At 38.4% G+C, this 13358-nt stretch overlaps 1 protein-coding gene across 1 annotated transcript in view; it reads right to left on the bottom strand.

The window, feature by feature from the left end:
- Nucleotides 1-798: 798 nt before the first annotated feature.
- The window catches only part of PSMD1 (proteasome 26S subunit, non-ATPase 1), a 91576-nt gene continuing 79016 nt past the window's right edge, over nt 799-13358 (bottom strand). The window contains exons 20-25 of the mRNA XM_032355142.1: nt 11457-11626; nt 9332-9424; nt 7663-7749; nt 6989-7135; nt 2546-2701; nt 799-1018 (exon numbers count right to left, since the gene is read on the bottom strand). Of these exons, the coding sequence (XP_032211033.1) occupies nt 2555-2701; nt 6989-7135; nt 7663-7749; nt 9332-9424; nt 11457-11626 (644 nt within the window). The 3' untranslated portion in view covers nt 799-1018; nt 2546-2554. The remainder of the gene's footprint in view (nt 1019-2545; nt 2702-6988; nt 7136-7662; nt 7750-9331; nt 9425-11456; nt 11627-13358) is intronic.

Here is a 13358-nt window from a genome sequence, read left to right as displayed (position 1 = left end):
GGAATAAAGAACCATTCATGTATAAATGCTGGAAATAACCTACTTTTATTTTACATGATTTAAGTCCAAAACAAAAAGCCCCACCAAAGCCCCCAAATCTAGCTCTTATTGCTATGTCCTAGGGTACCAGAGGTGCCCTTTCATATGCCAAGAACATGGGAAGGGGTAGTTGTCAGAATAATGACCTTGTCTGCTTATTTCAAGAGCCCAACATCTAAGGCCTGATAATATAGAAATCAAAATTGTACTTGTCAAAACTCATCAAATTGTATAGACTTCAAATTTTTGCATTATTGTATTTAAATTATACCTTAAATTAAGCAGCACATGGCAAAAAAGGGTAGGAAAAGAGAGGATAAAAAGAACACATTATTAAATCCTGTGGCTAAATGATTTTGTATCTGTTGTCCTCAACAGGGTCAAAGGCAGGAAACAACAGGCAAAGCCTATTCTTAAATAATGCTTCTGAGCCGCCTAAACAGACATTTCCCTTGGACCACTAAAGGGACTTCTTCAGTAAATGACAGTACCCTATGCCCTCAATCTGATTTTAAAAAACTGGAGAGAATTCTTGGAGTGAAGAATAAGGGTTGATCTTTTTCTTATTTTTTCCATTATTTTTCAAATAATCTATGAACTAGTTTAACTTTTTCATCAATATGAAAATCATGCATACTCATCCCAGCAATTAAGGATTTAGCTCTCCGGGTTTAGGCATTTCATGGTGGTGGGGGGGTAAGGGTATTAGGTCCATTTATTTAAAACTGAGGCTGAAAAACAAATTAAAAAGTCCTTGTCCATCTGGAGATTTTAATATATTTATTTGAAAACCAAGTTCTGTGAAAGAGCACACTAAACAGTCATATATCTTCTCTTCACCAAAGACTTGGAGACAAGGTTCTTCGGGTCAGCGCAAAGGCAATGGTACATGCAGTGAGTAGCAGGTCTCAGCATGGATTTCTTCACAAGCATCTCCAATACAGGCCTGGACAATCATCTTCAGATGAGCAATGAGATCCTAAGGAAGTGGGAAGGGGGAAAAACTAGGGTTATCCTTTGTTTAAAAGAAAATTTTTTACCACGAGCTGTCGATGTCTAAAACTAGCCCCTAACCCTGCCTACGCAGTCCTAACACACCAGTGTTTGGTAAGATGGACTATGGTTTTTACACTCCTACTAGACTGAATATTTTATCCTTTTGAAAATAGTAGGAATCTAATTTCTGGGACGCCTGGTTGGCTCAGTTGGTAGAGCATGTGACTCAATCTCAGGGTTGTGAGTTGGAATCCCCATTGGGTTTAGAGTTTACTTAAAAAAAATCTAATTTCTAATTAAAAACTTCTAAGCCATCTTGAGGTTAACTGCCTTGAAAGACTTAATCAGGGGGTTTTCAGTAATGTATGGTCAAAGGCTTGAGGGGGCTAATGTGAGTCTGTTCAGTTCCACACAGAGACTGAGTGCTTATGGTATCAATACCGCCATGCGCTGGTTGGGTAAAGCTTAGGAAACCATCAAAGGCCCAAAGATAATTTTCAAAGCAATTTTACATAGACAGGAAGTTAGTATAAATCTCCCTCTCTCAATCAAAGGTCCAAACACTTTTGGGGGCTTGAATATATTTTCCTACTAATGGCAGGGTTTCTGCCTTAATATTTATCTGAGATTTCTGTAAAAGCTTTCATTAATTGCTAGTCAGTGTGTAACACTCATGGTCTTATGGTGCTAGATTTACAGCCTGGCATTTAAGTAGAAGAAAAGGATAAATTCTTATTGTCTGACAATAAATATGTACTAGAGTGAGAAAACACTGATTAATAGTTTATATGCATCTTCAAATATGTGATGACAATTTCATAACATTATCCTAATTTTTTGCATCTAAAGACCTACTTCAACACTGTTAGAACACTGACATAATTTTTTTCAACTGGGTGAAGCTTTGTTATATGGTCTAAACTGACTCCGAAGTACTTTTAAGCACCATGTCTTACCACATTAGATGTTTGATATAGCTTCAATGAGTAAATGAATATTAAGGCTTTTAGTACCAAAAGTATCACCAAAGGAAAGGGAGAGAGAGAGAGACGGATCAATGATCCATGGACCAGTGCTGGCCCTCTAACTGATCTATAACAAGGGGCTCACATCAAAGTGTAAATCAACTCTATCATGAGCAAACTGTCATTCAGTTGACTTTCTTGGGAGTAAGGGGTAAGCAAGGATTTTTCAATGAAAGAAGAATCGAGCAGATTGACATTTTAGAGCAAGCTCCATACTCTCTCACGGACCTATGAGAACAGCTTTTAACTGCTCTGAATAGTACTGGTCAAACACTAGAGGGTAGAGAGTCAAAGGAGAAAGAAAAAGGAACTGGAGGTTATGTATGCTGAAGAAGTCAAAAAGAGGGGAAATTCTAACACCATTTAGGTAAATAGAGATTAAGCACAAAAGGAATGGAAAAAGTGACACGATGTCTCTGCCGAAAACATTTAAGATGTACTGACCAACAGAATTCCTTTGATAAACAATTTTATTTCGCACATACCTCTGGTCCTTAATCATCGATATACTCAAATGGTTCTGGAGGTTCTGGCTCTTGTTCTTCTTCCTCGATTTTTGGGCCATGGGCTGCCACTGGTTCAACCAGTTCCTCCGTGTCTTCACTGGTGTCCTTCAGGATGATGATGCCGCCAATGGAAAGCTGTACACACAGAGCAAAGGGTGAAGCAGCACAAACCCCATTCATATTCTCAGACGGCTCCAGAGTGTAGCACGCATATTTGTTAAATGGTACCTTAAGACTACTCAGATGATTTGGGAGTAAAGACCTGGCATAGAACTACATTTCCCCAGACAGCAGCCAGGAAATGCGGGTGTGTGCGCCTGTATGAAGCTACACCTGTGACAAACTGTTGGGCTGCACGAAGCGGCTACTAAGACCTTCCTCTTCCATTCCTCCAGTTAGTCTGAGGACTAAATGAGGAAGGCAACAATCAATGTCCACGACAAAGGACAGAGAAACTTGTCATCTATAGGGAATAGTTATAAACTTAACCCAGTGGCAGAACATCACTGTTCCCAACTAAAGACTGGTATTTCCTGCACTGCCTTGACCTGACTGGAGAGAGAAAGTTTACTTATTTACTTTTATCAATACAGCATTCTAATGTCTTGCTTGCTGTTCGACACATGGTCCTGGACCAGCAGCATCACTATCACCTGGGAGTTTGTCAGAAACACAGAAAACATAGCCCGACCTAAATCTATAGAACTGCACTTAAGAGCCACGGGTATATGTATGCATACTAAAGTTTGAGAAGCACGCTACTCTAACAGATACTTTATTACTCGTGAGAAAACTATCATTTTGGACAAAAAAGACAATCTACAAGTGAAAAGCCAATTTCTCTCCAGTGAGTTCAGAATGACAGAGTGAACAACATAAATATGACAGATATTTCACTTGAACCTACAAATCCTTTATGACACCAGGATGTAGTAGATGGGAAACAAAAAAGAACTCAGTGTAGAATCAATTTTATTAGCCCTCTCCCAAATGTAGCAGAAGTAAATTCACAAACCAAACTATTCACCCATCTCTGTGTGTTAATCTTATTCTATTTGCTTGGCTGTGTCAAAGGAAATGGGAAGCTGCTGTCTGTAATTAGATCAGTCAACAGTGGCAGGGCCCATTGGGAAAAACATTATTTCTACCAAAGCAAATTACTGGAAAGGAAAAGAAGCCCAAGCTCATCAGTCAGATGATTCACATATATACAAATAGCTCTGCAGTTCAACCTAATCTGATTTTTACTCACTGGAGCTCTGCCCTGTCCTGCTATAAAACTGGTGTCTTCGTGAGTGTCTGTACTATCTCCCTTGTCTTGACACGCATATTCATACACTTTATTTTCCCCTAAAAAGTCTGCTTTCCTTGAAGAGAGCCATTTTATGAGTGGACCCTGCCTTTACTACCAATATGCACCTAAGAAAAATCATAGTACAAGGCCACTGTCCTAATCCTCTACGGTCTGAAAGTTTACCTGAGCCTTCTAAAGGAACAAATAAAGATGAATCATCTTTATTCAAGAAAATAACTAAGTTCACAAAAAGGATTTCCTATATTTGGGAAACAGACAGCTCCAGGTTATAACTGTACTATTTCATGCTCAACTGGAATGAAATAATCCAACTCAAATCCTGCAGTATAAACAACATAAGGAAAAAGCCTTACAGCAACGTGGTTTAGTTTATTTTTAAAAAAGTAATCTCTACAACCAATGTGGGGCTTGAAACTACAACCCCAAGATCAAGAGTTACATGATCTGTCCAAGTCAGCCAGGTGCTCGTGATCTTTTTACCACTGTAAAACCACTGTTGTCTCCAGCAACAAATTTTATCTTTTCTTTTTTTTTTTTTAAGATTTTATTTATTTATTTGACGCAGAGAGAGCGTGCACACACAAGCAGGGGGAGCTGCAGGCAGAGGGGAAGCCCAATGTGGGGCTTGATCCTAGGACCCCGGGATCATGACCTGAGCCGAGGGCAGACACTTAAATGATGAGCCATCCAGGTGCCCCAACCATTTTTCTTTTAAAGCATATTTTGTCTGATGTTAGTACAGCTGCTCCAGCTCTCTTTTTGTTACTTGTCGGCATGGGATATCTCCCTATCCTTTTGCTTTTAATCTACTTCAATCTTTGAATCTAAAGTATGTGTATGTTTTAAGATCTTATTTTTTTAAGCAATCTCTACACCCAAGGGTCGGGTTCCAACGTATAACCCTGAGATCAGGAGTTGCATGCTCTGCTGACTGAGCCAGCTAGGTATTCCATAAAGCATGTCTTTAGTAGAGAGCACATAGTCAGATCATTTCTTTTTTATCTGTTTGGCTTATCTCAGCCTTTTAATAGGTGTGGTTAGTCCACTTACATCTCCTGTGATCAGGGCCCCTGGCTGGCTCAGTTTATTGATACACCATGAGACTCTTGATCTTGGGGTCATGAGTTCCAGGCCCATGTTGGGCGTAGAGCTTACTTAAAAAAAAAAAAAAAAAAAAAAAGACATCTCATGTGATTACTAAAATTTGCTCCTGCCATTTAAAAAAAAAAAATATTTTATTTATTCATTTGACAAAGAGAGAGATCACAAGTAGGCAGAGAGGCTGGCGGAGAGAGGGAGAGGGGGGATGCAGGCTCCCCGCTCAGCAGAGAGCCTGATGCGGGGCTCTATCCCAGGACCCTGAGATCACGACCTGAGCCGAAGGCAGAAGTTCAACCCACTGAGCCATCCAGGCGCCCCTGCTCCTGCCATTTTGATGTTTTTTGTATGTCTTATATATTTTTGTTTCTCAATTCTTCCACTGCTGGCTTCTTTGGTATTAAATAGATATTTTCTAGTGTACTAAGTTTAATTTTCTTGTTTCTTTTAGTCCACTTTTAGAATTATTTTGTCAAGTGGTTGCCTTTGCAATTAACATCTTGATCTCACCGGAAAACTGTAACTTAATTTCACTAGTATACAAAAACTACACTTCAATATACCGGTATTTCCCTATTCCTTTGTGTTATGGACTGAATGTTTGTGTCTTTCCACCCTGCCATTCATATGTTGAAATCCTAACCCCCAAAGTGATAGTATTAGGATGTAGACCTTTAGGAAGCAATTAGGTCACTAAGGTGAAGACCTCATTAATAATGATATCAGTGCTCTTATAAGGAGAGACATGAAAAGAGCTAGTTTTCCTTTCTCTCTGTCTTATGAAGATACAATGAAAAGAGGGCCTTTACTAAGTAGGATGAGGGCCTTTACTAAGAACCCAATCATGCTGGCACCCTAATCTTGGACTTCTAGCTGCTAGAACTGTGAGAAATGTTTGTTGTTTAAGCCATTCAGTTTTAAATACTAGGTGGCAATCTGCTATAGTGCCAGAGCCTTGACATATTTCATGCATATTTCAACTTTACACTTTTATACAGTGTGTGCACAACTTATGATTACTTTATACACTTGTCTTTTAAACCAGATAGGAATGTTGGACAGTACAATATTCCTCATTTAACAGATGAGTAAACTGAAACATGAAACATTAAATGACTTGTCTTAGTTAAACAGCTAAGAAATGGCAGAGCTGGAATATAAACTTAGTTCCACCCAATTCTAGCTCTTCACCACTAAATATAGCCATCTTCCATCCCTGTCCGTCTCCTTTCGATGATAATCTAGTCAGGTAAGACCGTGGCTCACAAGTGTAGGTAAGAGATGCCTTCTACTCACCACCATCAGGGACCACTTTCAAGTAGATGAGAATGGGTTTATTTTTTTTTTAGAAATCTCATCTATAACATTTTAGGCAGGTCCAAGATCTGGATGTATTAAATGTATCTACTACTGGCTTTCTAGTTTTTCCAGTTTCAAGAACATGGAGAAAAAAGACATTATCATGCTCAAATTACTAATTTGCATTTGTTTCTAACCTGATACATTCTTCCTAAGAAAAATTAAATGGCAGGAAGATCCTTTTCAAATTGTAAAATTCAGTGCTCTAATGCCTGTGTATTAACTTACATTTTCACTCTTTGTCACATTCCTGAGTTAGGTATAATTCTTATTTTCAGTAGAGGAAACTGAGGCAGAAAAAGGTTTAGTACTAGACTCAAGGTTACAAAGGCTGTAAATGGTAGAATCAGGAGTCAAACTCAGGATGTCTGATCCCAGAGTCTATGCTCCTAATAACGATGCTGTGTTAGAAACGTCTATAGTGTACCCTTCTGGTAGAGGAAGGATGTTTGTAGGGTTACCCAAAGGAAAAAGAAAATCTGTCCCCAAATCTACATGAAATGGGAGGGAATGTTCTTTCTTTTGCTAAGAGATTTGTATTGAGAGCTTTCTCCAATGCTTTGGAGATGTATCCTTCTCTGTCAATATACCACTGTCCCATGAATTACTATCCCACTGGTATATATAGCTTAGGGCCATCAATAACTTACTGGTTTGAAAGGCTGGTATCTACAAGTCTCTGGCATGGTCAGGACCTTAAGCTGGGCAGGCATAACTCGGGCAGGGTTATCCAATAACTGGAAGTTTGGCTCAGGTTCTTTTTTCTTCTCTTTTTCTTCCTTTTTTTCTGCTTCATCCTGGAAAATATTAAAAAAATAGCCCAACAAAGGTTCACTTCTCTTCCACATCACTGAATAATGTTTGATAAAGTTTACTGAGCAACTCGTAGGCACAAAGGGTAGCTAGGATTAGATATAATGAAAGTACAACCAAAGTCATAGACTCAGAGGATGGAGAGGGTAACTGTGAAGGGTGAGAATCTGTGTAACTTGGTTTTAGAGGATGAGGTTTTTCTACCAGGGTAGACCAGAAAAAGAGGGTCCATTTAAACAAATGATATTCTCCTTGCTTAAAGGGCCTTTACTTCTCCCACTATCATCTCATTGTCTGAAAATTCTATACTGCCCTTCAAAACACACTTTAGTAATAGTTTTCTCCAAGAACTCAAGTATCTTCCAATTAAAACTACTGGAGTCTCTGCTTGGAACAGGATACTTATTTAAGGGAAGCCAAAAACAAGGTATGGTAACGTTCACTTAAGGAAGAGTCTGGACCATGACAGAGATAGATATATCAACCCACATGACCACCAAATTATACCTACCACTTCCATTTTCTCCTCTTCTTTTTTCTCCTTCTCTTTTTCCTTCTTTTTAGCCTTGGCAGTAATAGATAACACAGCAGTGGAAACCTGGAGGAAGCAAACAGGGTAAATCATAATCCCTTACCTACACACAAACATACAAGCCCAAAGAGAACTCGATTCGACAATACTACTTGGTTTCCTGGCAGCATCATAAAAAATCAAATCATTAGGGAATACATGGGAAAAGCAAGCAGCACATTTATTCACATTATTTACTATTATGGTCCTCAGGTGACTCTTCTAATTTCTGGAGGCTTGTGTCCTATATAACTTACTATTTTTTTTAAAAATCTGTAGCCTACCTTAGATGTGGATTTGCTATCATGCAATTCTGAGATATCTGGGTGCTGTACCTTTTTTTTACTTTAAAGGGAAAGCACTAAAAAACAAAAAAAATTCCTCCAAACGTAGTCATAAAGATATTCTTACCATATCAGATGTTCTACAACTGTAATACACAGTGGGTAAGTGGTTAGCCTAGAATTACCCTTCCTGATGGGTGTCCCTGAAATCAGGGTGAAAAAGACTTTGAAAGGCTGGTACTACTGGTATAAAGCTGATTTTGTTTCTGATCCAAAAGCTGGGCATTTGAAACAGAGCTGATGAAATGAGACGAGATGTTGTCAGAGGACAATCATCACCCACCATCCTCAAATTTGGTCAATTATATAAATATCCCCATTTACACACAATGTTTATAGCAAATAATCAACAACTGGCTAATATGGAACACTACCTTGAGAGGAAAAAAAGCATTTTCTTAAATGTAAGGTATCAGAAAGGATAATTTTACTGAGAAAAAGTCAGGGGCAAGTGCAGCTCTCGAATTCACTATAGTCTGATTTAACACACATCAGTGAGTGTTCTCAGATACCGCTGACAGAGGAATATAAGTTGGTTATATTCCTTTCACTTTGAAAGGAAATTTAGTTAATACCTATGAAAATAAATAATGTACATTACTTTTCATCAATCACATCTCATACCCCAACCTACAGATACACTTGTACAAGTTCACAAATATATGTGTATGAAGACTCTTAATCTCATTTGTAATAGTGATTAATTAGAAATCACCTGAAAATGTGCATCAAATGAAGAACCGAGAAGACAAGTAATGGTATGTATACCTAAAGGGATTGTCCGTAGCAAACAATGAGATCCATATATATTGAAATTTCTTAAGGTTATTATTGTTTTTTGTTTTATTTTAAGTAGACTACATGCCCAATGTGGGGCTTGCACTCATTATCCTGAGATCAAGAGTTGCACATTCTATCGACTGAATCAGCTGGATGCCCCTTAAAAATTATTAAAGTAAAAACTATAAGCTGCAGAACAGTATGTCAAAAATAATTCTATCTGTGGTGTAAAAAGTATTGAAATGTGTGGAGAAAACATTTGGAGGGATTCAAATTATGATTCCTGCAACATGGGACCTGGATGACTGGGAGAGAAAAAGAGCTTTTACTTTACATTCTTGTGTAATGTTAGATTTTACCATAAGAAGTATTATTTTGAAAATATCTAATTTAAAACGTAAAAATATTTAAAACAAGCCCAAAGAAAATACTAAGTAGCTTCTATATATAAGTATAAATGCTCCCCAAGGGAACAAAGAACTTACCTTTTCCTTTTCTTTTTCTTTTGGTACTTCCAGAGGGGCAGGATATGCAAATGTGGATGGTTTACAGTTTGATTTATACTGAACTTTCGGCATCTGAAGAAATAAAAGAATTTTCCCCCTTACGTTAAAATAACCCAAATCAAGATTTAAGAATTCTACGCTTTTAGTCAGACGTTTCAATCCAGGCTAAATGTTCTCTTATAGTACCTACAGGGATCTGTTTTCTCACAATGAATTTGTTCTAAAGTGCTTTATGGAAGCACTTTTTTGCCTGTAGTTCCCTATACTTTCCTGAAGCTCTGTGCCTGTTCAGAGGCACCTCTTCATCTCATCTTTACTGGCCGTACCCCCTGATTTAGTGGGTTAAGTCCCACTCACGGTGTGAGCATCAGATCAACTGTTACCTCCTTTGTAAAGTGTTATTTGATTATCTAACCTGCATACCTAACTTCCATGTACCTTCCTTACACCACTCCAACAACCTACACAAGTCTGTATGTTTCTGTATCACATAATCCCCCCTAATAAGAGTCTAACATGAGCCTAATGAAAAAGTTAGCTTCACATTACTTATTGAGTAGGTGTTACATTCACTAGTCTGAATTTTTCTCTATTTTCCCAATTTACACCGATAGAGAATGGTAATTGGCATCACATTCACTAGGATAAGGAATCTTGTCTTTTTCATCCCACTTTCCTTGTAGAGAATGGAAACAGAGAACAGGAAATTGTGTGTTAGAGGAAAAAGTCCCTATAGATCATGTAAGATGTTTAACCATAGTGTTAAAGGTTAGGGATTGCGAAACCTAAAGAGTCTTCTTCTTTTTTGATTTTATTTATTTATTTGACAGAGACAGAGAGAACACAAGTAGACAGAATGGCATGCAGAGGGAGAGGGAGAAGCAGGCTCTCTGCTGAGCAGGGAGACTGACGTAGGGCTTGATCCCAGGACTTTGGAATCACGACCTGAGCCAAAGGCAGACGTTTAACAAACTGAGCCACACAGGTGCCCCTAAAGATTCTTATCTTGAAAGATAAAACTGCTCAATATCTATAAATGTGAGTAATTTTATGCTCAAACACGTGAAGGATAAATGGCAGTATAGTTATACTGGAAAAAAAAAAAAGGCAACTGGATGAAATAATCTTTATCAGCCATTTTCTGGCCTCCAATTTTTCCACTCTGAAATTTAACAGACCATTTTAACACAAGTGATGCCCAGATTTAAGAGTATTTGAAGGCGGGGTGCTTGGGTGGCTCATAAAGCCTCTGCCTTTGGCTCAGGTCATGATCCCAGGGTCCTGGGATCAAGCCCCGCATCGGGCTCTCTGCTCCGCAGGAAGCCTGCTTCCTCCCCTCTCTCTCTCTGCGTGCCTCTCTGCCTACTTGTGATTTCTCTCTCTCTGTTAAATAAATAAAATCTTAAAAAAAAAGAAAAAAAAAAGGATGGTGTGATGACAGGGGATGGGTCACCTTTTGTCCTTGAGTCATGTGACCAGTTTCTGTCAGATTCCTCAGATCCTCAACGATGGCCTTGTTTTCTGCCACTACCAGAGAGACATCCTCCCATTTTGCTCTTCCTTTTAGCTGTAATCCTTTCTTCCATCAAATATTCCAGCATCACACAACTCTGAAACATGGCCCTGTCTCAAACCTTCACTCCTTACTAAGATTTAGTTCGGGTCACCTTTCTTTCCTGCCGAGATTACTGCAATAGCATTCATTGTAATGAACTTCCACTGATACCAGAATGTTGTTTCTAGAATGCAAATCTCATCATGTCATTCTGCAAGAAATCCTTCAATAGCTCCCAAAGAACTTCAGTAATAAAACTGAATAAAACTGAAGAGTGATCTATAAAGCTTTCTCATATTTTTATATTTTCCCCTCTCTTACCATTCCCTCTCAACTGATTCATCCAAGGTTAATGCTAGTAGGGAGATTTGATTTTCAAAACTTCCACTGACACACTCCACTCAACAAGGTGATGACTCAATTTAAAGGGGAAATACAATATTGGTGAGATGCCAGCTCATCTTTAAAATTTCATGAAAATTCTTATGAGTGGGTGGTTAGGATACAGTGAAGATGATACACTATAAAACCGAGGTGTTACAAACATACCTTTAAGTCCTTGTTAAGGCCAATGACACAGGTAGGGGTATAAGCCAATGACAGGAAGTGTGAAAGAGGAAACCAGAACCAGAACTGGGTAAAGACAAGGACACCAACTACAGAAGGCATATGGGTGTGCCCAGTCCTGGACTGCAAGGAGATTGTGACATTATGACCACCTGTAGAAAAAGAGAGAAACAATGAACAAAAATCTAGTAGGGTAATAAAGATATCTAAGTATTGCACTAGGGAAGCATTTGGTGATTATTTTAGGAATACAGTTCATAAAAGCTGATACAGAGTAGCTGGAATTTGTTAATGTTATATTGTAATTGGGATAATCTAGACCCTTTTTCTATATAAGTAGGAATTTTCCAAAAACAAAGCCTGAAGGATATCAAAACTGAATATTAAATTAAATATTAATCTCTATTATACATTAAGGTTTTTAATGTCCTAAGAAGTAAAACTTTAGTATACATCATATTTACAAACGACTTTGCTGAGGCAGATATTATTTGCTTAGTTTTACTCTTTCTTTCTTAGTTATGTCTGAATGTAGTCAGCTCCACCATTAACTAGCCTTGTGACCTTGGATAGATCATTTTCCCTCTAAAGTCTCTTTTCCCATTGGCAAAATGAGGGTTTGGACTAGAGCACTGGAACTAGAGCTCTACCACCAACAAAAGAAAACCTTTAATCTCCATCCAACCTTTGAGTCAACTGAAAATTATTTTGCGGAAGCGCAATATATGAAACAATGAAATCAAACCTAATTCTATTTAATCAGAAGTTTGGGCTGTTGAGAGGCTAAATGGCTCAGCCTGTCCTGTTTACGAACTTCATGCCACATCCCCTAGACCATCCCTTGACGGAGTGCAGAGAAACACAGTCTGAACACCAGTGAATAAGAACTAAGATCCAAGCATCAGTTCGCTGGATCTTTACTGGGCCACTTTAGAAAGTCTGAGATTCTAGGAGGCTATTAGGGGTTACAAACTTGAATGCCTTTAGGAATCGGTCAGGCAAACAAATGAGAAAACCTGGACTGGAAGCAGTGGGGAACTGAAGCAACTAGAAAGTTCATGTCGTAATTAAATAGGACATGTTACTAAAGGTATACGTCCAGAGTTGCTAGGTAATTCTACTTTTAAAAGTAGACTCTAATCTGGATTTTGTCCAAAATTTTGCACCTTGGTTAGGCAGGCAGACATGTTTAAATCCGATTTGGCCCACAGGCTACTGTATTGTAGCCTCTGGTCTATATAACAGTATTAGTGTTGGACCCCAGAACTCTGAGACACCAATCTTTTAGTTTATATAAGATACCTGATAAAGGGTATCTCAGTGGCTCAGTCCGTTAAGCATCTGCCTTTGGCTCAGGTCATGATCCCAGGGTCCTGGGATCGAGTCCTGTACGGGATTCCCTGTTCAGCGGGAAGTCTGTTTCTCCCTCTGCCCTTCTCCACACTTGTGATCTCTCTCCCTCTCAAATACATAAAATCTTAAAAAAAAAACCCAACCCTATAAAAATGGAGCCTATTTGTGCCTAGTCACCATCCTAATTTGAATTCCAATTCTGGATCTCTATTGGTCACATTTGACTTCTTTTAACCTCAGTCTCTCCCAGATGCTGCTACATTAGAGTCAGGAAGTGAGTACTAATTTTACTAAGCTAGAAAAGCAGTTCAGTTTTTTATAATAATCAAATAATCTAGATTTTATTTGGAGAAAAATCAGGTACCCTTTAATTCTGTTTTTCCAACAGGGATGAGTTACATGCATTTATTGTCTGCTTGTGCTCTTCCCTATGCTAACCACCACATTCACCAAATGCTTATTATATATTGAGAATTTTGAACAAAATACTGAAAAGAGATCCCAAGGAGCCTCTACTCTAGTGGAGAAGAC

This window comes from Mustela erminea, chromosome 8 (assembly GCF_009829155.1).
Source record: "Mustela erminea isolate mMusErm1 chromosome 8, mMusErm1.Pri, whole genome shotgun sequence".
Taxonomy (NCBI): Eukaryota; Metazoa; Chordata; class Mammalia; order Carnivora; family Mustelidae; genus Mustela; species Mustela erminea.
Note: the sequence above shows the minus strand (reverse complement) of the source record. Positions and strands in the feature narration are given on the sequence as shown.